The sequence below is a fragment of the Gopherus flavomarginatus genome, chromosome 20 (genome assembly GCF_025201925.1).
Source record: "Gopherus flavomarginatus isolate rGopFla2 chromosome 20, rGopFla2.mat.asm, whole genome shotgun sequence".
In the NCBI taxonomy this organism is placed as follows: domain Eukaryota; kingdom Metazoa; phylum Chordata; order Testudines; family Testudinidae; genus Gopherus; species Gopherus flavomarginatus.
In genome coordinates, this window is record NC_066636.1 from 22542393 (window position 1) to 22566992 (window position 24600).

Here is a 24600-nt window from a genome sequence, read left to right on the forward strand (position 1 = left end):
TGATGGCATTGAGCTTTCGATAGTCCACACAGAACCGGATTGACCCATCCTTCTTGGGAACCAGCACTACTGGCGAGGCCCAAGGGCTGGAAGACGGCTGGATCACCCCCAAAGCCAGCATGTCCCTGACCTCTCTTTCAAGATCCTGGGCAGTTTTACCAGTGACCCGAAAAGGGGAGCATCTTATAGGGGGGTGTGACCCCGTCTCCACCCGGTGGACAGTCAAATTAGTGTGTTCAGGCTGGTTGGAAAACAGCTGTCGGTACAGATGCAGCACCCCTCTGATCTCAGCGTGCTGGCCCAGGGTCAGTTGATCAGAGAGGGGAATCGCCTCCAGGGGGGAACCAGCTTTTGTCCCACGGAATAGATCCACTAAGGGGTCATCTCCCTGCCCCTCCCAATGTCCACACACGGCCAACACCACATTCCCCCTGTCATAGTATGGTTTCATCATGTTCACGTGGTACACCCGACGGTGATGTGCCCGGTTTGACAGCTCCACCACATAGTTTACCTCATTCAGTTGCTTGATAACCCTGAAGGGCCCTTCCCAGGCGGCCTGGAGTTTGTTTCTCCTCACGGGGATGAGAACCATCACCTGATCCCCGGTGGCGAAGGCACGGGCCCGTGCCGTGCAGTCATATCAGACCTTCTGCCTCCTCTGGGCTCGGGCCAGATTCTCCCTGGCCAGGCCCATGAGCTCGGCCAGTCTTTCCCGGAAGGTCAGGACATACTCCACCACTGACTCTCCCTCGGGAGAGGCCTTCCCCTCCCATTCGTCCCTCATCAGGTCTAGGGGCCCCCTTACCCGCCTTCCATACAACAGTTCGAAAGGTGAAAACCCGGTAGATTCCTGGGGTACCTCCCTGTACGCGAACAGCAGGTGAGGTAAGTACTTGTCCCAATCCTGCGGGTGCTGGTTCATAAATGTTTTTAGCATCGTCTTCAGAGTCCCGTTGAACCTTTCTACCAGCCCGTTGGACTGGGGGTGATACGCTGAGGCCCAGTTGTGCTGGACCCCACATTTCTGCCATAAGGACCGGAGCAGGGCCGACATGAAGTTGGACCCCTGGTCCGTTAAGACCTCCTTGGGGAACCCCACCCGGCTGAAAATTGTCAGCAGCGCATCTGCCACCGTGTCTGCTTCGATAGAGGACAAGGCCACCGCCTCGGGGTAGCGAGTGGCAAAATCCACCACCACCAGGATGTATTTCTTCCCCGACCGGGTTGTCTTGCTGAGGGGTCCCACTATGTCCATGGCCACCTTCTGGAAAGGTTCTTCTATGATGGGTAAAGGCCTCAAAGCCGCTTTCCCCTTGTCCCGAGCCTTCCCCACCCTCTGGCAGGGGTCACAGGATTGGCAGTACTGTCGGACATGGGTAAAGACCCCAGGCCAGTAAAAGTTCTGTAGCAGCCTCTGCCTGGTGCGCCTGATTCCCTGGTGCCCTGTGAGAGGGATGTCATGGGCCAGGTACAGCAGCTTGTGACGAAACTTCTGGGGAACCACCAGCTGCCTCCTGATCCCCCATGACTCTACTTCCCCTGGGGGAGCCCATTCTCGGTACAGGAACCCCTTCTCCCACAGGAACCTCTCCTTGCAACCTCTCCTCATGGTCTGTACCGCACTAAGGTCAGCCCGGTCCCTGTGCTTCCGCAAGGAGGGATCTTTCTGCAACTCGGCCTGGAACTCAGCAGCTGGGACAGGAATGGGGACCGGCTCTCTCTTGCTGGCTGGATCTGAGGCCGCAGCCTCTCTGAACCGTGCCCCTGAGCATTCCCCGCTCCCTGAGTTAGGGTCCTGCACCTCAGGTCGAGTACCTTCCCCGTTTTCGGGGTGCAGTGCCATTTGCCGACTCTGACTACGAGTCACGACCAGGGCACTCTGGGTGTTACTAGGCCAGTCCTCGAGGTCCCCTCCCATTAACACGTCAGTGGGCAAATATCAGTGTACCCCCACATCCTTGGGGCCCTCCTTGGCCCCCCATTTCAGGTGTACCCTTGCCACGGGCACCTTGAATGGGGTCCCGCCCACGCCCATCAGGGTCAGGTAGGTGTCGGGCACCATCCGATCTGAGGCCACCACCTCGGGCCGGGCCAGCGTCACCTCTGCTCCCGTGTCCCAGTACCCAGTGACCTTCCTCCCATCTACCTCCAGGGAAACAATGCACTCTTTCCGGAGGGGCAGCCCCGCGCCCACCCGGTAAACCAAAAACCCGGAACCGGGAGCATCCACAGGTGGTATGTTGCCAGCCCCCCTTTCCTGGGAATGTAGTCCCTCCTCCAATTGGGTTTTTACCCAGTCCACCCTCTGCGGGTTGGGTCTGCTTGGTCTGTCCCTGAGCTTGGGGCACTGGGCCTGTATGTGGCCTCGCTGGCCACAGCGATAGCAGCCCATGTCTCGTGGGTCCCCTTGAGTGGGTCGGAGGGACCTGCCGCTGGATGTTCCCCTTTTGGGGGGGTTCTCCATAGGCCCCCTTTGGGAGGTCCCATGATGACTCTCTCTCTGCGTTGAGGCAGGCCTGCTCCTTCGAGACTCCTCCCTGCCATCCCCTGCCCGACTGTCCACAAATTGGTCGGCCAGCTGGCCTGCATGCTGCGGGTTCTCCGGCTTCTGGTCCATCAACCACAGCCTCAGGTCGGACGGGCACTGCTCGTACAGGTGCTCCAGTATGAATAGGTCAAGCAGGTCCTCTTTAGTTTGGGCCCCAGCTGTCCACTTGCGAGCATACCCCTGCGCCCGGCTGACCAGTTGTAGGTATGTGACCTCACGGGTTTTACGCTGGCTCCGGAACTTTTTCCGGTACATCTCAGGAGTCAGCCCAAACTCGCGGAGCAGGGCCTGTTTGAACAGTTCGTAGTCCCCTGCCTCCGCCCCTTTCAGTCGGCTGTACACCTCCACGGCTGTGGAGTCCAGTAAGGGGGTGAGAACTGCGATCCTGTCTGCAGGGTCAACCCTGTGCAGCTCGCAGGCATTCTCAAAGGCCGTCAGGAAGGTATCTATGTCCTCCCCCTCCTTACGCCGGGGCAGCAAGTGCTTATCAAAGCTCTTTGTAGGCTTGGGTCTCCCCTCACTTACTGCAGCCGGGGCCTCACTGCTCCTCAGCCTCGCCAGGTCCAGCTCATGTTTACGCTGTTTCTCCTTCTCCTCCCACTCATGTTTACGCTGTTTCGCCTTCTCCTCCAGCTCTCGCCTCTTTAACTCGAGCTCCTCCCGTCTCAGCTCCCTTTCATATTCCAGCCGCATCTGCTCCACGGATGCCGAGCGTCGCCGGGAGGATCCCCTGCTGGCCAGGGGGGTCACGGTGCCCTCGGTATTCACTGGGCTTCTCCTCGCCCTTCCCCTAGGCATAGGAAGGGGGGGTCTCGGGAAGCCCTCGTCTGCCGGCTGACCACTCCCAGCGGGGACAGACACTGGTGCCTGCGCTGCATCTGCCCGGCTGCTTCCCTCAGAGACACGGCTCCGTTCATTCAAGCGATCTCCCTGCTCCAGCTGGGCAATCAGCTGGTCCTTGGTGCGTCTCCCCGAGCGCAGCCCCCTCTGCTTGCACAGCTCCACCAGGTCACACTTGCGCCGCTTGGCATACATCTTCCTGCTGGCCACTCACAGGCCGGGGTGCTCGCCGCTCCCCACGGTTTCCAGGGGGACCCCTAGTGCACCAGCCCTTCTTGAGGTCACCACCTCTCTGCCCAGGGTCGAGCTGCAGACTCCTTCGCCCCTGGGACCGCTCGCTGCAATCCCCCGGGGGACCCTGTTACTGCAAAGTCCTTCTCACTGGGCACACACTCCCAGGGGTTAACCACCCCTTCGTTTTACTGCTCCCCAGTCACTTACTGCAGGAAGCGCCGTCCACGGGGTGCAGTATATCCCAGCGCTGCCACCAGTTGTCACGGAGTGTGGGGGAGTCCGGCCCTGCACCCCTCTTCCTGGGACCCACAGTGACTCTCAGCCAGCCAGTAAAACAGAAGGTTTATTGGACAACAGGAACACAGGTTACAACAGAGCTTGCAGGCACAGTCAGGACCCCTCCATCGAGTCCTTCTGGGCTTTCAGGGTGCTTGGATCCTAGCTAGGATACCCTGAATTCCGCCCATACAGCCCCAAGCCCAAACTCAAACTGCTTCCCTCCTGCCACTCCCTTCCTTTGTCCCCTTCCCGGGCAAAGGTGTTGACCTTTCCCCTCCCTTACCTAACTCAGGTTACAGGCCCTGGCATCGTCCATCCCCTACAGTCCTCCCCTGCTCTCCCACTCCCCACACAGACAGTCCCTACTGCATCACACCAACCCTCTGCTCCTGGGCACCACCAAACATTATACAAACCTGCCACACACCCCACACTCGGGCTGCCTAAATCCTGCCCTGGAGATGAGCAGCCATGGAAGAGACTGTATTATCTCGGACTTTATTCCACCAGGCGTTGGCTGGGAAGGGCAAGGGCCGGGCTGGCGCAGCAGCAGAACCAGACTAGGGGCAGCAAAGCCAGAAACTTGCTTCATTTCTTTTTTCGCTCTTCCAAAATTAATTTTCTTCCCCACACGACTGAGTGCAATCTCTCCCCCTAGGGAACGTTTCACAGCATCGCTCGCTCGCTCCGTCAAACCATGAACACACCACGGCTCACTGGGACACACCACACAAAACAGACTCTCGCAGAGGGCGGGCAGAGCTAGCAGTGCCTAGTGGTTAGTGCGCCGGACTCCTGGGTTCTATTCCTGGCCCTGTCACTCCCTCACCGTGTGACTGGAGGCTGGTCACATCCCTGCTCTGCGGGTGAAAAGGGACCCATGTAGCTGTATGTAACCTACTGGGGAGGGGGAATTAGAAATGTCCCCCGGTGCTGATCCACAGAGGCTATGGGGCTGCTTCAGGGCCTATCTATAGAGATGTGATTTCTTAGCTCAAGATGTAGCTGTTCATGCTTTTAGCTGCGGGGGTCCCTGGTTCCATCCCTGGCCTAGCAGCTATCACATAAACACCAGGCAGGAACCCAGGTTGCATCAGCTTGGGAAGCTGCTCCAGAGAAAATCTCGAGGCTGCTCCCCCAGCTCGGTGTGGCCCTGGGACGAGCCGGAGCAGAGCTGGACAGCACCGAGGTAAATGAGAGGCTGCTGCGGGTTAAGTGCCCGTGTTTCTCCCGTCTCTGGTCTAATGGTGTAAATCGACCTGCTTTGCACCAGAGGATTCAATGTGGCCATGCCAGGCGTCTGGTCAGGTTCGGCCGTACCCTGTGCCCATATAGATTCGCCTGTGATGCCCTGTCCCAGCGCCGCGGGGATTGCTGGCTCCTCTGCACAGCTGGTGAACTTCCTAGCGAGCTCCTATACATCCCACTCTGCTCCCCACCCCAGCTACCACTGCACCCCTTCACCCCAGCCCTGCCTCCCCCAAAGTCCCCATGTGGCAGCCCCGCAGGTCCCTAGCCAACCATCCAGCCGTAGATTCCCCACTAGGACAACACTGTCCCCTCAACCACATGCCCAACACATTAGCCCCTCCTCAAGGAACGACTCCCTCCCCTCACCTCCGGTAACACCCACCGGCTCCTGTTCTGCAACCCACCCGCTCGCCACACACAAAGCCAGCCCTGACGGGGCCAATGTCCCCGCTCAGAGAGGGCATGGGGCTGCTGGCATGCTGCACAGCAGCCTGAGTGGGGAGGGGAAGGTGGATCCATCTCGTCAGCAGAAAGGATCAGGCCCCTGCCTCCCTCTCTGGCCCAGGCCAGGGCTGCAGCAGTTCTGCTTTTCGAGGCAGCAGCATGAAAGCAGCAGCAAACACCTCCCCAGCACCCCAAGGGTGACAGGAACAAAAGGACAAAAATAAACATCCATCAGTCTAAGGCCAAGCCAACCCCAGAGCAAACTGAAGCCAGCTGCTGCAGCCTGCCTTTGTCCAGCCCTTGCAAGGTCACTGCAGCGGAACAAGGCACAGCCAGCCCCAGCCCTCTGTTTCCCATCTCCGGGTAACTGCACCTGTGTTCCTTTGAGGGCCCTCACTTCAAGGTTTCCGACTCCCAGTTGTTACTCTCCTGGGCGGAGACCCGCATCTTGCTCCCTCCTGCCCCAGGGGTTTTAAGGCCACAGAGCCCCCTGGATCACAGTCACGCTCTGCTTGGTCTCCAAGGTCCATGACCAGTGTGTCACCTGCAGATACAGGTCACCACCCCACTCCTGCTGGGCTAATGCCTTTATTCTTAAGGTAAAAGCATTACAGAGCAAACAGATGAAGACGGCAGGATAACCTAGACACGCTCAAAAGCTTCCCAGAGCCCAGCCCCAGCCCCAACCTCGGGCTCTGGTAGGTTCAGTCCTTGAAAACCCACAACTGGGTTTTTCTCCCATGGTTTCAACTTCGTCTGTCTTAGGTCTGGAACCAGAGCAGAGATTGGGCAGATCAGCTTTTTCTTTCATGGCCTCACATCACATGTTTGCAGCAGACAATGAGGCCTCCCCAGGGCATAGCTTCGAAAGGCTGGGGGAGCGGGGGGGTTGCAGAACCAGAGATGGGGGAATTTGCATGTACCTTTCCCTTGGGATTCTCCCAGGAAATCCATTTCCCACTTCTTGTCCCAAAAGGCCCTGCGTGTCTGGGGCATTTTCAGCAGAGTCTTGCAAACTCCAAGGTCTTACATCTGCCACAGCTACCTCCTCGAGAGGCGACATATGATCCTGACCCACAAGAACACACACACTTTCCACCAGAAGATCCTCCAAGGATGCTGCAGGACTTTGTTGTCTCTGCCACACACTTTTTTTGGCGCTTCTATTTTGAAACAAAGCAGACAGAAATGATTGTATTTTGCAAGGTTGCTCTGTGTGTGCACGCAGTGTGTGTGAGGGGGGAGAGTGTGAGAGTGTGTGTCTTTTGCTCGGGAATCTCAAAGCACTTCAGCTGAGTTTTACACAAATCCCCTCCCCTGGAGGCAGGGAAATCTCATTAACAGGAAGCACAGCTGAGGAGTGAGTCAGGGGGAATAAGGAGTCCTGGTTTCCACGCTCCTCCTGCTCTAACCATTAGATAACACTCCTCTCCCTTAACTGGGCATACAACCCAGGAGCCCCGACTCCTAGTCCTCCCCCCAGCAGACCACATTCCTGCCCAGAGGTGGGGACAGAACCCAGGAGTCCTGATTCCCAGCCTCCTGCTCTAATTCCAAGATAAAACTCTACCCCACCAGCTCTCACCTCCTGCCAAGGAGCAGATTTGTGGTTCTTTGAGCGTGTGTGTCTCATCCATTTGGCATCACCCCACCAGGTGGACTTGACCCCAGATCAGTAGTTGCTTCTGCTGACTGGTACCATGGCCAAAAGCTCCACTCCCACTCGCAAGGCAAACACTGCTGAGCTGTTCCCAGGCCATCAGCCTGCTGGGTGAATTTAGCACTCCATGTGATTTATGGAGAGGGAAGTAATAAAGGGATGTTTGGGGCGATACAACACGCTCTGTTCTCACAGTGTTTCCAGTGCAAAAGATCCAGAGCATTCAGGGAAGCACCTGCATTTTTGGCGATGCTATTTCCTTGTTTCTCCTGAGCATCCCTGCCACATGACCTAAGGGTTTGTCTACACAAGGGGAAGTTATTCCAGATTAAGGTGGGGCGTGAATTTGAAGCGCTATAGCTATTCCTATGTATCTCCCTGTATGGAAACGAGAGAGTCTTATCCCAAATGAGCTTAATCCACTTCCGAAGAACTCTTACTCTGGAATTGGAACGTCCACATGGGGAACTATTGTGCAGTAGCTATTCCAGTTAATTTCCCCATGTGGAGAAGTCCTAATTTCTACACTAAGGCCCTGGCAATGTTCCCGAGTCTTAAAGTGGGTTTAACTAGAATTTATGCCCACTTTAAGGACTCTTTATGCACCCACGGTAGTGCAAAGGGGGCTTAGTGTCAATGAGAAACAGATCCGCTATGCTGAGAACTGTATATTCCCTACAGGGCACTTTGATTTGGAAATGCCATCACCGTGCCTCATGGGAGTTGTAGTGTGGGGGCCTTGTACTCTCATTCTCCTGTGTGGATCAGCCCTCTGGTTGGACAACATCTACCACAATGCACCCGGTCACTCACCCGCTAATTGTCTGCTATACATATCCCATGGCCACGCTGCATCATGGGAAATGTAGTCTGGCTGGGGAGTCCAGCCCATACAGCAGAATGGAGACATGAGGCAGCCAAACTATAAACCCCATCAGGCAACGTGGTAGCATTTCCCAATCAACTTTTTTTCAGTTTTGCGGCTGACATATTTTTGTTTTTGGGTGTTCTGTTTTTTTGACAAAAAGTTGAAAATTTCCACAGAAAACCTACTTTCAAACGCCCCCAAATTCATTTCTGTCAAAAAGCAGGTTGTATGGAAAATTTTCAGCCAGCCCGATGGGTAGCACACCTTCCCCCTGCACCCAAAAGCTCCCTCAAGGGTCCAGACAGAAGCCAAATCCCCTTTCATTTATCCTGGCTGCTCGCAGGTCTAAGCACCGTTAGAGACTGTACCAGGTCACCCCATCACCTTCCAGCCAGGCTGGGGCTAACAGCAGAAATGGTTCAGCTTATCGCCGTCCCACAATGCACAGAGATGCCTTTAGCCTCCCAGAATGCACTGCGGGATAGAGACACATTTCTGGAGCTCTTCACTCGGAAACCAGGTCCACTCAACTCGTTCCATTAGGAACGATTCACTTCTGTGGTGTAGACACAGCTTGAGATCCACCCTAACCACAGCTCTCACCTGGCCTAGGCAACCTGCTCAGAGGGGCCAGCTGGGACCACTCGGATCTGATCATAGATGGTGGTGATGGGTGGTCTCTCGCTTGGGAAGCCAGGGTCCTAAGAGAACAAGAAAAAAAGCCCTAATTCATTGTCCTGTCTTTGTTGGTTAGTTCGCCCGAACTGGAAATGACTCTTCATTCACTGAAGGCCCTTAGTAGCTGGGCGTGTGTCCCTGAGGTCAGTAGCTGCATAGATCAATGAAGAGGGAATTCCACAATGAGTCAATCATTTATCCCCTTGCCAGACGCACAATAAATTAGACCATTTTTGTCTTCGAGGAACAATGATCTTGTGTCTAAGGGGAATTGTGGGCAATAGGAAATACCGTCAGTCATACTGGGCTAGATCTTTACTCAGAGTTTGCTCAGTCCTCACTTACTGCAACTCCTATTGCCGTCAGTGGGAGTTTTCTCTGCGTAAAAATTCTAGGTTATGTAGAAATTCCAGTTTTGCCCACCGCTGAAATGCAGCCACCTCTGGGGTGGGGATGTAGCAGCTGTTTTGCATCACACAGCAACACAGTACAGGGAGCACTTGCTCAGCTCTGAAATGCAGCCACCTCTGGGGTGGGATGAGGCAGCTGTTTAACAACCACACAGCAGAACTGCTCAGTAGTTTAGGAGAGGAAGTGAAGAAGAAACCCCTATCTCTGAAAGATCAGTGAGAGTTTGGGAGGCAGAAGGGAGTTACTCAAACACAAGGATACATAAATAACAGACTGGAGACAGGAGTAAGACTGACACCCTTCCTGCTGTGCGTCACGGGAGCACATTTATCAGAAGCTGCTATCTCTGTAGGGAAACAACAGCTGGCAACTTCGATATCATCTCGCAGCAGCTCAGGATACTGCTTCCAGACCAGTCACTCTCCAGTAAACAAGGTTGATTAATATCGTGCAGGGTCACAGCCCCATCAGTGCAATTTCCTGGAGTTACCAAGGTTCCAGCTTATTTGAAACAAAAATTGCAAGCAAAGTAAAAAGGCCTGAAGGCCAGCGCGGAGGTGCTCAGAGTCAGAGGTGCGGCCGATTGCCCAGGTGGGCTGGCTGGGTCCCCGAGACCAGGAGAACGTGTGCTGCTGCGGGGTGCTCTGGGACCAGTGTGATGCAAGTCTACAAGCTGTTTGCTGATCAAAGCCAGGGCTGGGCTTACCTTCCAGTAGAGGTGCCGGGTCCCAAGGGAGAACTGAAGGCTGAGGGATAACTCCCCCCTAAGGGAACTCACCTGGTCGTTCCCCTCCGGAGGGCTCCTCCTCTTGATCTCAGCATAGTGGGGCTCTGAAGGACATTCCTCCTCTGGGACCGTGGGGACAGCAGCTTAGGGGAGAATGTGGGACAGATCATTATCCTACCCTGAGAGGCTGTGGGGGACCTGCTGGGTCTGGAGATGCGGTGACCACGTCCCAGCACTAATAATCCCCACTGAGGGCCAGAGAATAATTATCCTCTTTTACAGATGGGGAAACTGAGGCACAGAGGAGGGCAGTGACTTGCATGAGGTCACCCAGCAGGTCAGGGACTAGAATTGCAAGTCTCCTGAATCCCAGTCCAGTGTGCTATCCCCTAGGCCATGCAGCCTCTCAGATTCTGCTCTCACTTACCCTGGCCTGACTCTGAAGTCAGTCCAGTGACTCTGATGAATTGACCCTTTCAAGGCCATCAGTGCAATTACTGCAGATTTGCCCCAGCGTAGCTGAGATCAGAGTTTGCTTCTTTGTGTTTGTCCCCCTCCCCCCGAGATCCTTCCCCGTCTTGGGCGTGCCAGACCCAGGCCAGCTGCATGGAAGCATTTTCCCCTCTGTGCAATGAGGATACCGATACTGGCCCATCTCACAGGGGCTGCTGTAGCAACGTATACAACAGAGGTTGTGTGGCAGCTGGGGACTGAACCAGGGATCAAACCGAGGACCTCCACAGCTAAAAGCCAGAGCGGCTACAGGTTCATCAGAGCAGCCAGACTGGGTCAGACCAATGGCCCAGCTAGCCCAGCCTCCTGTCTCAGACAGTGGCCAGTGCCAGACGCTAACGGGAGAACTGCTGAGTGATCCAGCCCCTGTTGTCCAGTCCCTGCTTCTGGTATCAGCTTGAGCTAAAGTTCTCCAGGAGGAGCAGCAAGAGTCTGTAGATGCACAGAGAGGGCTCGGCCCCACACTCCCCGCTGTGGGTTACACATGCAAAACACTCCAGTGAAACGCATGATACAAAGTGTTATTAGTTTAAATAAATCTTGAACGGAAACGTTAACACAATGCCAGCCGTGACTGCCAGCTGTAACCCTTTAGCAGCACCATTGGCTATGGTACGACTCCTCTCACCAGGCAGCATTACACCGAGCAATAAGCATTTGTTTTTCTCTGACAGTATGTTGACTCCCCGTCCCCGCTTCCTCCATCATGGATTGTCCAGCAGTTTTGAACCTACGGCTTTCACCTCCAAAACACAATCATCTCTCACTTGAGCTAAAGGAGTCACTCCAGTAGCTGGTAATTGTAGAAGGTTTTTATCAATCATTCATTCGAGAAGGAGGCAACGCACACTTTACATGTACGTGCCATGTGCCAGACAGGACCTTTGCTGTTTAACATTCAAGAGAAGAGAACAAACAGTGTAACCATAAAACACAGGGAAGTGTGGGAGGGGAAAGTAGCTGGCAGAATTACTCATGAATTAGTTAATAATCAGCAATTATTTATTTGTGACCCATCAGCTGACTGAGGCCATTAATGTTTCTGTAAGAAGGACGTTAACTACCTCGGCCGATTGGCTTTTTCCTCCTTGTCTTCCATAGCCACATCCCGACACAGGCTGCTGTGACGACGATCAGTCCACTGCAAAGAGGCCCCATCCACATGGATGTGTCTGTGTCGACAGATCAGAAAAACATGACGCCCTGCCCAGCTCGACGCCGACCAGGAAAATTCAGGACAAGGCAGTGTTCCAGAACACGGCTCCGGAGCCGGGCTGGCTGCGCGTGGGAAGAAGGATCAATGGCTCTTTGTCTAGCACTTTCTATTAGCTCCAGTGGACTTTGGATCCAGATTCCAGACTATATGGCCAGGTGCTTTGTAAATAAGACACCAAGGTCCTTGCCCTAAAGCGCTGGAAATCTGAATACACTCTAGAGTCATACGTTTTAAGGCCAAAATGGACCAATAGGATCATATAGGCTGACTTCCCAGCCCGTGACCTAAACCTCAGACTTCTCAGAGTACATCTACACCGCAATTCAAAACCTGCGGCAGGCCCGTGCCAGCTGACTCAGCTCACAGGTCTCGGGCCATGGGACTGTTTAACTGCAGCACAGATGTCCAGGCTTGGGATCTTGGACCCTGCGAGGTGGGAGAGTCCCACAGCCCGAGACAGAATGTCTCCCTGGCAATCAAACAGCCCCCAAGCCCGAGCCCTGGGCGTCCAAGTCAGCTGGCCGGGCCAGCTATGGTTTCTAGCTGCAGTGTAGACGTCCACTAAGTGCCTTGGCAGAAGTTTCTGCAAGAGGAGGATTGACTGCGTGCATTGTGTGACCTCCTCTGCTGGAGGAAACAGGGTTCGTGTGCAGTCTTTAAACAAAGAAATGACACTGGAAAATACCCAGGCTCTGCCTCATTGATTCCTCCTGCACCAAGCTCAGCTGTCCTGCCAGACCCTGAATTCGGCTGTGGCTCGGCAGAGGGGCAATGCTATAGTAAGTAATAAAAGGTGAGGTTGGGACAGGCTGTAAATCCCTCACCTCTGCTTTGGCACTTGCTCTGCAGGTCAAGTGAGATGCTCTTCTGGTCCCCGGGGTTGCTGGCCGTGCAGGTGAAGGTCGAGTCTGGGGGGTTGGGCTGCAGAGACAGGTGAAGGGTCCTGCCATCAGGAGTGAGCTGGTACCGCTCCAAATTGCCCAGGTCTCGAGGTGGGTTCCCTCTACTCCAGGAGACGTTAACCTTTTCCCTGACAGACACCTCACACTGCAGAGTGACATTGCACCCAGCTGCCGTGCTGGAGAGCGAGTGACTCTTTATCTCTGGCGCTGGCGCTGGCTCTGTGTTTAAATCACAAAGAAAACTCTTATCCCAGAATCCCAGCAATGCCGGGCTGGAAGGGCTCTTGGGAAGTCATCTAGTCCCACTCCCGGTGCTGAGGCAGGGCCAAGTCAGCCTAGACCAGGCCAGATTGAGCCCATTATTCGTCTCCTACCTCCAGTGGACACGGAGAACAACTGATCCCGGCCTCTTTATCGCAGCCCTTCAGATTCCCCCACACCCTTGTCTTCCTTTCCCAAGGCTAGACATGCCCAGTGTTCTTAACCGTCCCTCACAGGTCCGGCTTCCTGAACCTTTTGTTATTTTTGTTGCTCTCCTCTGAATTCTCAATTGGTCTTCATCTTTCCTAAAGCGCGAAGCCCAGAAGTGGACACGGGATCCAGCTGAGGCCTCACCAGCGCTCGATAGACCTACGAGGCTCCTGTTCCTACATCCCCGAGGGATATCAGCCTTTTTCCCAACTGCATCACACCGCTGACCCATATTCAGTTTGTGATCCACCCTAACCCCAGCTCTGCAGTTCTGCAGCCCGGGCAGTCAGTCCCCATTCTGCAGCTGCTTTTCCTGCCTACGTGAAGGCAGGCCCTGCCGGTGACAGGACTGGCCGAGTGCCAGCTGGCAAGTCACCCGCGGTGTCTAGCAACAGCAGGATGAACTTGCAGGGCTCGATTCACACCAGCTTGGCAGAGCTGTACTTATCAGAGCTGGATACTCCCCAAGCAGGGGGGCAGGCAGAGCTTCCATCATCCTCTGCCCCCAGGGACTCCCCCCAGTGGCGGCAGCCCCACCAGCAGCCCCACTGAGACCCCTCCTTGAGAGGCTGCATCCAGCCTTCCTCTGCCAGTCTGACTAGGGCTCTCCCTGGCATGTTGCCCTGTTCTTGATGCTACTGGCCTCCCCCTCCCACCCCCCGGAGTGGGTAACAGCCTGCTGCACCTTCCATTGCTGCAACCTTCCCCCCGGAGAATTTCTCTCTCTGGGGCCCTGGCACCTGCTCTGTGCCAGCCTGGTTAACGTACCCTCCTCTGGGGGAATGGAATCAACAACAGCGCTAGCTCCCCGTTGCTCCATGGGCAGGCGCCCAGCGAGCTCCCAGTGGCCTGGGGAAAGCAGAGTCTGACCAGCCCCTTAGCGATGGAGTCCCCAGGGGAACACTTGGCCAAGGGGTCAGTGGAGAAGGGAGGGGAGCTGACTCGTCCCATAAGCCACATGGGTGCATCCCAAAGGAACTGGCCTAATTGTCCTTGTGAGGTGTTGGCAGCCCAGCCCGGGGCCTCGTGAGCGCTGGGTGTTTGGCCAGGACGGAGGAGAAGGGTGATTGCGGATAACACAGCCAATTGGGGTCAGATTCATAACCCAGATCTACCCCCAGCCGCTCTCCCAGCTGCCAAGGCCAGGCAAGGCTCTGCTCACAGAATACTGCCTTGCACCAAGGGCAGATGACCTGGGGGTGTAAGCTCAGGATGGGTGGATGAACAGGGAGGATCAAAGAGTAACGATAGCTACAGAGACAGAGCGATGGATAGTCAAGCCCCTGCACATGGTCCCTTCTGACCTTGGAGTCTATCATGATCATCTAGTGCAACCTCCTGCCCATCACAGGCCACAGAACCTCCCACAACAGAGCCCTCACCTCTGGCTCAGTTAATGATGGATAAATAGACAGATGATCCCTAGGTAAACAGACGTTTCTTTTCCCCTTTTCCTCACTGCACTAAGGTTTTATTGCCCATCAAGATCCACAATTTGTCTCATTTCACAGATGGCAGGTGTTGTTCTGTTTTTCTAAATGTGGGTTTTATGGAACCTGATAAGATTATTTGCATTAGAAACACACAGGAAGATTACGGAGAAGTTTAACAGAGATGGGCTGAAACCTGATCCTGGAGTCTGAACCCCTTTGAGTTTCGGAGACTCGGTGTGAATCGCGGATTCATCCTCGTCTCTCTCATTTTGTTTCTAGGCTGGACCCTATAAGGAAAAAGGGCCAATTTCCCAATGCTGATTCAGACACAATCAAAATCCACCAGGAACAGCCAGTCCCGTGAGATTGTGGCCCAAGATGGCAGAAATCTCTCTGAACGTCTTGTCTCACTAGAATTCATCCATGCTGGACTGAAATGTGAGAACGGCCCAGCTGAACGGCCCATCCTGATGTGACCTTGCATCTGTGGCACCTCTTGTGGTGCAGAGGAGACAGGACTGGGTTGTGAGGGGTATGAAGGGGATATTTTAGTGAGGCTGCTGCACATGGACAGATCCTGTGGTTCTCCTTAGACCAGGACTGCCCAGAGGATTCAGGGGGTCTGGAGCAAAGCAATTTTGGGGGCCCCCTCTATAAAAAAAGTTGTAATACTATAGAATACTATATTCTCGTGGGGGCCTCTGCTGGTCCCGGGGCCTGGGGCAAATTGCCCCACTTGCCCCCCCTCTCTGGGCAGCCCTGCCTTAGACCCTAGTTTGAAGACGTAAATGGTGCAGAGACTTTGCACTGGTCCCTCTACTTGGGGTGAATTTCACCTACGTGCCCAAAGTCCAGGGGCGGCTCCAGGCCCCAGCACGCCAAGCGCGTGCCTGAGGCGGTAAGCCACGGGGGGCGCTCTGCTGGTTGCCTTCGGCAGCTTGCCTGCCAGTCCCGTGGATTTGGCGGCACGCCTGCAGGAGATCCCCAGTCCCGTGGATTTGGCGGCACGCCTGCGGGAGGTCTGCCGAAGCCGCGGGACCAGCGGACCCTCCGCAGGCAAGCTGCCGAAGGCAGCCTGCCTGCCATGCTGGGGGCTGCAAAATGCCTAGAGCCGTCCCTGCCAAAGTCAGAGCTTCAGCTGTATTTCTGGAAACTGGGTTACAGATAAGAAATTGATTTGTCGTCACTTACCATAGACCGCGAGGAGAAAGGCCTGTTCCTCCACAGTTGCTGGTACTATCTTAAGCCGGGCCTCATAAACTCCGCGATCGTCCAGCTCCAGAACCCTGATCCTCAGCGAGGTCTCATTGTACTTTTCTAGCCTCTGCTTAAATCTGTCGTTGGGATCGGGTCGCTCAAACTTCCTCCCGTTGAACTCAGCCACCTGAATCTTCACACCCGACCCAGCACGAAAGCTCCATTCAATTTTGTTCACATTTTTCCCAGGCAATAGATCCACAGCCAGCAAGCTCGATCCTCCTAGAATCCCATTCACCTGGCGGTGGGGAGTCAGTGCTTGGCTAATTATGATGCCTAAAAAAAATGCAAAAACAACCAGAAACAACCAGTCCTCCCCCAAAAAAGACTGTGATATTTTATCAGAATGATGCTGAATATGAACAGCTCAAGCTGTCACTTTCTTTTATAATGCTTTGGAACAAAACACAGGGCTGACAGGCAAGTGGAGGACAAGAACGAAGGAGTTAACAGCATATTCTATCCCTTCACCAGGTAGTTCTTACAGATAAGGCACAGACAGGTTGTGGGTGGTGAGAACATTTCATTCACATCCACCCACATAATGTCACATTCATCCTTAAAAATAACTTAGGCCCTCCCCAGGTTTTTACATTGTATTTGAGAACCAAGAATAGTTTGTTCTCTGCAACAGAACCTATATTTCTTATATGCCAACACAGGTTTTATCTATTGCAGCCAAATCATGAACGGTAGGTAACCAATAAAATATCCACGTTTGTCACTTCGAGTCTGTAGTGTCATTTTGGTCTCTCTTATAATTTGATATCTAAGGTAATTCTGCTGGTGTTAAACACCTCATCTCACCCCAGTGTAAAAGGCCAGGGGCGTATTATCTTGCTACACACATTTGTTCTTTGTGTTGTCCTTCCATCATCTCCCTAATTAACTACGGCAATTCCAATGGGAAGGAGGCTCCTTCTTCACTGACTTCCTCCCCTAAACTAGGACTGTGTTGCTGTGCGCTGTTGAACAGCTGCCCTGCTCCACCTCAGAAGCGGTCGCATTACAGCAGTGGGTTGTTCATTATTATTATTTTTATTTCAGCAGCACCCAGCAGCCCCAGCTGAGAACAGAGCGCTATTGTGCTAGGCGCTGTAGGTAGTGGCAGACATTCCCTGCCCCAAAGAATGTGGAGACGGGGGGTTGGGGAGCAGATGGTAAGGGGGCAGATTTTCAGAAGAGCTCTGTATGTTGGGAGCAGAGCTCTTGTGAAAAATCCAGTCCTGCATGTCCTGAGTCTAGTGCCTTACCTACATGTCTCTCCTTCCTCCCAGGAAGGACCAACTACTACCTATAGGCCCAAATCACCTCATCCTTATGCAGGCAAAGCTGCCATTAACTTGACTCTTAAGGGGACTTTTGCCTGAGTAAGAACTGCAGGATTTGGCCTGTATTTTATAAAGAGCACGGAGATGAAACCGGCCGCATGAAAAGTCAGGTCTTCAGTCTCATCTTAGCCCCGTTCTTCGTCTGCCATGCGGCCCTTTGAGGGAGAAGCGACAGATGCGATTGCATATTGAAAGGAAGATCAAGTGACCACATCACAGAGTTTATTCTGCATTAACTCTTCCAGTGCCCAAAATTATAAGCTGCTTGTTTCCTGTATTGCAGAGACATTTCCGCGCTCAGAGTCAGGAGCGAGGGGTTTGTGGGGGCTGGGTTGTGCTTTTCTCCCCCTTACTGGCCACTGGTAATTTCTTCTCAGCCTCAGCTCAGTTATTTGAATCTCCCTCCCCTCGTGGAAACTGATCCTGATCTACTACCGAGGCTGATTTGGTTTGCAAAGCACAAGCTGAAATGGCTAGCCAAATGCACGACCAAACAAACCGCACAGTATATAATAGAAGCACATGCGACATGCGTGTCCTCACGTGAGATGCATAGATTTACTGCTTGGGAGTCCGAAATAGTTGTTTGACTGTGTGGAAAAGGGCCAGGGCATGATTCTCACAGAGGGCAGGGCGTTCACTGCAGAATATCTACCTACCTGTACAGATATAGCTCTAGATAGCTGGATGGGTTCTTACCTTGGCTTCCCATAGCCACGCAGGCAGAGCCACTTGGCCTTTCACCCCGGTTAGCAGCACGTGCTGAGCCTCAGGCTGTCCTGCTGCTTTAATCTCAGATAAAAGCAGAGTTGCCATGTGTGTGTTCACTGCTATTTTAACTGGTGCTCACTCAGCTGAGTTCACTACACACCTTCGGGGCTGGATTTAGGGGCAGACGACCCAGGTGACCCCCTAGAGTGCTGGGCTTGGGGGGCTGTTTTTGTTGTTAGCGACAAAAGGGGAAAATAGAACGTTTGAAGCAAAATGTTCTGGGTGTTCTGTAGGTGGATTCATTTGTCATGTTCGGACATTTCAGTTAGTCTTAAAATGAAGAAGTTTCTCTAAGCTTAGAGGAAATGAATTTCTTTTTATTGGCTTATATACGGCATGAATAAATGTAGATTTATATAGTTTGCAAATTTATCACCCTATAAGACAGGGATGAATCGTGTGTGCAAATCGTGGAAAGTCATGGAATGGGCTACAAATGCCGAACAAACAAGGCATTCAAAAGTTTAACGCATGGAGGGGGTGTGCCAAAGACGCTCCTAGCCTGGGGCGCCGTTCGGTCTAGGGCCAGCCCTGTGCAGTGAAGACACACGCTGACCCTACTCTAGATGTGGAAAGGGGCCCTCAAATTGGCACAAATCTAACTGACACTAATTTGAATGTCTCTTGACGCTGCTGGAGCAGAGTAACGGGCCTAGGGTGCATCTACACTGGAGCTGTAGGTGTCCAGTACCTGTGCGAGCTCAGTCAGCAGTGGGGCTGTGACCTCACCGGTTGGTAGCTTGGGTTTCAGACGGGATCCCACACGGGCTGTGCCCGTGCAGCTCTGGCTTCCCGGCTGTTTTCAGCGCACCAGCTCGATCACAGCTAGCGGAGATGCATCTAGCTGAGCCCCCAGCACCAGTGCAGGGCATGTCTACACAGCTACAAAACCCGGCAGCAGCAAGGCTCAGAGCCTGGAACAACTGATTTGGGCTCAGAGCTGTGTAAACACTCGGACTGGAGCCAGGGCTCTGAGACCCTCCTGCCTTGTGGGCTGCAGCCTGATCCCAAATGTCTCTGCTGCTTTTCTAGCCCAAGAGCCTGAGTCAGCGGACCCAGGCTCTGAGACTCAGTCCCACAGGTCCTTTTTTGCTGCGTAGACGTACCCGGAATGCAAAGGAGAATCAGGCTCTAGGGTTTTAAGCAGGGCTTCATTTGTGCCAGGGCTTGCCAAGGCTGACACCCGGCATCCTCGGGCTTGGCAGTTCAGAGCCCCGGCATCCTGTGGTCTGGCAGTTCAGAGCCCCGGCACCGCTGGGGTCTGGCAGTTCAGAGCCCCGGCACCGCTGCGCTTGCTGCATCAGTTATGAAAGTACAAAAGTTGCTTGAGCTGCCGCACCCCCTCCATTACAAATGAAGCCCTGGGTTTAAGGGTTTGAAGAGTTAGTGGTGATATGATTAGCAGAGTCCCGTCCGCACCATGGGCATGGCTGCGTTACACTCATGCCGCGTTACTATCTGCCTTTTATTTAGAAATGGGACCAATCCAGAACCATTGACCCGAAGTCCCTCCAATTCTCAGAAGTTCCGATCCACCACCAGATTTCACAGCTGGGGCCTCCCTCAGTACAAACTGGATCAAAACCAGACCAGAGCCTCTTCCCATTGTGAGCAAGTGAATACTCAGCTCTTGGCTTGGGCCAGATGTAGCTCTGATCCTTAACAAGTCATTAATTAACGGTTAATTAGTAGGGGGTTTCCGGGGAGTCATTACATTCATTAAGCAAAACTATTTCTACAGCTGATGAACAGGCCCTGGAGAGAACACAAGCCCTGACCCAAACAGCTGCTGTTACCCAAAGATTTGGACAGCTGCCATCCCACAAGACAGGATGGAATTTCAAGGGCCCACCAATCAGTCTGTATTTTTGCAGCCAAAATTATAGACAGGCCCAACCGAACCCCAGATCCAAGGATCCTGAAGTCTGGAGCATTCACATTTCAGGTCCCACTATGTCTAACTGGGTCCCTCTCGATACAAAATGAGAGGCCCCGGCACACTGCTAACAGGGGTAACCAATGATCTTACAGAAGCTCTAAAACCTGGCTGGAGGCTGTGGTAATGGGCAGCATATTACAGAGGAAGACGCGTGCGTGCCAGCCAAGCCTTTGGCTGGATGCATGATCCTTTTCCTATAGACATGCCTCCCTCACCCTCGGGTGACACACTGAACTTTAGAGTCTGCAAGAAACAGGGCTAGAGAGGGAGGCCACGTCTACACAGGATACTGGTTGGTGCACAATACTGGCAAAGTGCTCCTAGTGTGGACACGGCTGATAGCAGCAGAGCTGTGCTTCTCCCGGTATCGCTTATTCTACCATTCCTGAACCAAACTAGCTATGCTGGTAAAACTGTGTCTGCACCAGCGGCTTTTGTAGCTCGGGAATCACCCTCCTCCCACCCCGGCATAGATGCATCACTGCATAGGCAGGCAAAGCTGCTACTTGCACTGGTAGCATTTAACCCTGCTTGGAACTGGGGTAAACGGCATTGATGTAAATGGCACAGAGCAGTTTGCCCAGCCTATGGGCAGGGTTTGCCCGTTTGATGTCACCCTAGTGATCCAGGCAGGCAGTCAGCTGGCTGGAGTCAGTGCAAATCCCCCAGTGTGAACCAAAATTTACTTTCTTTTAATGACAGGGCAGTTCTCCAGCAGTCCTATCACCTGCTAGACAAAGCTCACTCGTGCTGGTCACAAGTAGCAATATGATAACATAACGATTGAAATAATTATGTAAATTAGACTGGCGCCAACTAAACGGGGTGTCCGACGCCAGATCTCAGCCAGGGGAGTCCAGCAAATGACGTTCTATATCTCTCTTTCTCCTTTCGCACTACACAGTGTCAAATACATGTTCTCTGTGTATATCTATATCTTCCTCCTGTATTTTCCACTGCCCACATCTGGTGAAGTGGGTTTTAGCCCATGAAAGCTTATGTCCAAATAAATTTGTTAGTCTCTAAGGTGCCACACGTACTCTTGTTCTTTTTACTGATACAGATTAACACAGCTACCGCTCTGAACGTTTCAGAGGGGTAGCTGTGTTAGGCTGTATCAGTAAAAACAACGAGGAGTCCTTGTGGCACCTTAGAGACTAACAAATTTATTTGAGCACAAGTTTTCATGGGCTAAAACCCACTTCACCAGATATGTGCAGTGAGCAGTTTTGTTTTAAAAAAACCTCCCAGCTCTGTTATTAGGGTGTCCTCATTTAAGATCCGCTTGTCTAATTTGCTTCCAATGTAGAAGAAAAATTTGACCTTAACCCTAGAGCTAACTCACCTGGTGTGAGACCGAGAGACTTTTTCTGCATTTCAGGGGGTGTGAAATGATACGGTCACAGTTTTCTGAATGTAGTTTTTGACCATTTTTTATTCTTGCTATAATTTTCTCACGGGAATTGGGTGGGTGGAAGAGATAGAAAAGACAAAGAAAGAGTCTATAATGGAAACTCAGTTGTAAGCTTAACTGCGGAGTCCTATCACTCCATAATCTGGCAAAGCAGATAAACTTCTCCATCTTTAGCCTCTTCTTCCCATGTAGCAGGAACTCCCATCCCATTTAGTGACATGCCAAGGGCAGAAAGACCAGACCCTGTAAGCTTAGAACCTGCGACATTTGCCAATCTCAGGGGTAAAGTATCTTCTATCAAATGAAGGAAACACCAGTTAAAATTTCTTTCCTTCTCAAACGTTTCCATGACCAAATTACAGGAACAGCAAGTAACATTCATCCAAAAATATATTCAGAAAAGGTGAGAGTCTCATTTTAAAGCCCTTATGAGTTATTCTCTAGGTTTCCCTTCCAATCGGTTCCACACACATCTGCATGTCCCAGGGCTCGGTTTAATTGTCCTAGGAGCAGTTTTAAGACAAAAGACATCGAAATCTAGGTGTAGGAATAGCATGAGAGGTGCTTAGACAGAGGCAGACAGGCATTCTCTAGCAGTCTATAGATTTCTAACTCCCAAATCCATTAAACTTTTTGTTTCTCTAGCACTTTCCAAACGTCCCCATTTTCTGACATTCTACGGAAAGGTAATTTTTTAAAGGGCAGCAGTGGAGCAGAATAAAGAATAAAACAAAACACTGATATGAAACCTCTGGCTTGTTTTTGGGTCTTTATAGCTTGTATTGTAACTCTCTCTAGATTCACTGTACACACAACAGCATCCAAAACCATAAAGTACCCAGAGCTTTTGAGCAAACAAATAAGTGAATTGAGTAAATCCACAGGAAAATCCAAATGGGTCACAGGCATAAAAAGCAGCACAGATCAACCCTCATTCATCCTCGCAGATAGTCAAAGCATGAACAGTGCACAGAAATCAAGGTTTTTCAAGGTCTTCGGTTACTTTTGTTTGACAATTGTCAGAAGATTTTTTGATTGATAAGATTCCAACTTCCCTCTCCAATGTTTCATGCCACTTGCGCTGCCTGTTTTCTAAATCCCTAGAACTAAAATTCATTTGGGGATAAAAGAGTTACAAATACTGAGCATTTTGAAAAGGTTTAGTGACTCACCAGATATTATTTATCAACTAATTATTCCGATAATATTGAGGAGCAGCCACTGACCATTCACTGTTCCCCTGTTGATTCTAAACTATTGCACATACATAGACAGTAGCTGCTCTGAGTGCATGAACACAGGATAATTTGCTAAAGAATCTAGTTACTCCCTACAACCAGCCATAGGGTTAATGAGACACCTTGAATCTCCAGTTCTTTACCACTGAAGAAAAACTCCTGCTTCTCTGGCCATGTGGGGGTCTTTCCCCTGTGCTGGTAGATTTTAAGCCAGTGATTAGTCACTTACCTGCCAAGAAACTGAGCAGCGTTGGGAGCAGTAAGGGGACACAGGGGCGTCTCACCTCCATGTCTTCATCTTTGCCTGTAGCTGAAACTATGCAATCTGAGCTGCAAATACAGGGGGAAGTGAAGCACATAGGACACACCCCGCCATTCATCTTCTCACCCATTAGACAAACACTGGGGGTGGTCTGGGAATATGCATAAATACATGAAATGGCTAGCGAGTAGTTAACCAAGCGTGCGGCTCAGACTGTCAGCCACCAAGCAGTTCAGAACTGGACCTCATCCCTAATGAGCCACATTATTGTACCCTGTCTTTGTAAAGTGATCACCAGTCTCACGCAGACGTGATAGAAATGAGCACTGGGTTATTTCAGCATCAACACCTGGACATTTCCACTCAATGTAAACGGCGCCTTAGTTGAGTCTATTTTCATCGCGTCTCTCGAGCCAGGTGAATCAAAGAGGCAGCCAGACTCCTCACTCTGGTAAAACAAAATGGCCCGAAGCTAGGTAGCTTTGTCTGCCTTTGCCTTCCACAGAGACGCTGGCAGCCTCGTTGATTGGCAGTAGATTTCTGCTGCTACCAAAAATATTGTACAGCCCTGGCTTCTATCAGCCCAGCGTTAAAGAGCCTCCCACACGGAGATTAATTATCCCCATCAGACAGGGAGCCCGTTGTCTCCTTTCTACATGCAACTCCACTGGCACTAGTGAGGTTTGAACTTGAGATCTTCAAGGGCAGACCTCTATTTCTTGAGCTAAAGGCCTGGGGATATTGATACTGACCTTGGGAAGGTGCTTTGAGATCTACTGATGAGAAGTGCTAGATAAGAGCTATGTATTAATAGGTCATCTCACACACACACACACACACACACACCTCCTGACATGGGTTAGCTAATTCACAGTAAAATTCGAGTGGAGACCAGTTTCTGTCGCTTTTTCCCGCACTGTAGCTAGGTGAGATCAACACTGCAGCCCACGTGTGATCTCACCTCACTCCGAAGCGTTGTCTCCATTAGCGTTTTATAGCACAGTAGCTAAATCCATGGTGTGTGCGTGTGTGTGTGTGGGGAAACGACAAATCACACCTTTTTTGGGCAGTGAAGACATGGTCTAAGTCTGTAAGCCGGTAGCTGTGCTCCATGGGCCACCCATAGCTGGGGGAAATATGACATATTTTGCCAGTGTCTCACCTACCAACCACCTAGCTCAGGTGGGAGTTGAGAGGAAATCACCTGCCCAAGGTGACAAAACTCAGATCTCCCACGTTCTGGGCCAATGACTTGGCCACAGGACCAGCCTCTTGCCTCTAGAAGGGACTGATATGGGGAAAGCGCCCCCTAGTGTTTCCAAAGCAGCTTTCTCATCAGCTATAGTTGACAAAGTGAAAAATCCAGAAGGGGGGGTGGGGAACCAAGGGGTTTGAGGAAGGCTGCAGTAAAATTGCAGGTCTCATGCAAACACAAACACACACACACAATAATAACTGGTTAACTGCACACAGGCAATAGCATTTGGAAGGGCAGCTGACTAAAAAAAAAAAATCATTGTTTTCCCCTGTGCAAAACTTCAATTTTCAAGTAGAAATTTGAAACTAAACAGTTTTGGCCAAACCCAGAAATACTATAATTTGGAAATACTGCCGCTTTGCCTGATGGGAGTTGTAGTTTAGATGCCTTAAATTCCAGGCTCTAAATCAGACTACAAATCCCTTTATGCACCACAAATCCCATCTTCATCATGGGAATCCCTGCCCATGGTGCATTGTGGGAGATGTAGGCAGATCAGGAAGCCTCACTTGTAGAGAACTGAAACAGGAGGCAAATTGAACTACAATTCCCATGAAGCACCATGGTAACATTGCCAAATCCAAATAATTCAGTTTTGGGGCATTCAGTTTTTCAATGACAAATCCAAGTCTTCTGCAGAAAGCAGCCACTT

At 52.0% G+C, this 24600-nt stretch overlaps 1 protein-coding gene across 5 annotated transcripts; it reads right to left on the reverse strand.

The window, feature by feature from the left end:
• Positions 1-6168: 6168 nt before the first annotated feature.
• LOC127038322 (signaling lymphocytic activation molecule-like) lies at positions 6169-22771 on the reverse strand. Of its 5 annotated transcripts, XR_007770619.1 has the most exons (8): positions 22658-22771; positions 15670-16011; positions 12497-12793; positions 11521-11628; positions 9995-10086; positions 8731-8828; positions 7185-7363; positions 6169-6762 (listed from the first exon to the last, which is right to left on the reverse strand). XR_007770619.1 is itself a non-coding variant. In XM_050930908.1 (7 exons), exons 1-6 carry the CDS (start codon positions 22716-22718, stop codon positions 8736-8738), a joined length of 993 nt encoding a protein of 330 aa, XP_050786865.1. In that variant the 5' UTR covers positions 22719-22771; the 3' UTR covers positions 6169-6366; positions 8731-8735. The 5 variants fall into 5 exon arrangements, 4 of the variants coding, with proteins under 4 accessions (XP_050786865.1, XP_050786863.1, XP_050786864.1 ...); XM_050930908.1 differs by lacking the exon at positions 7185-7363 and having other exon boundaries at positions 6169-6366; XM_050930906.1 differs by having other exon boundaries at positions 6169-7363.
• Positions 22772-24600: the final 1829 nt, after the last annotated feature.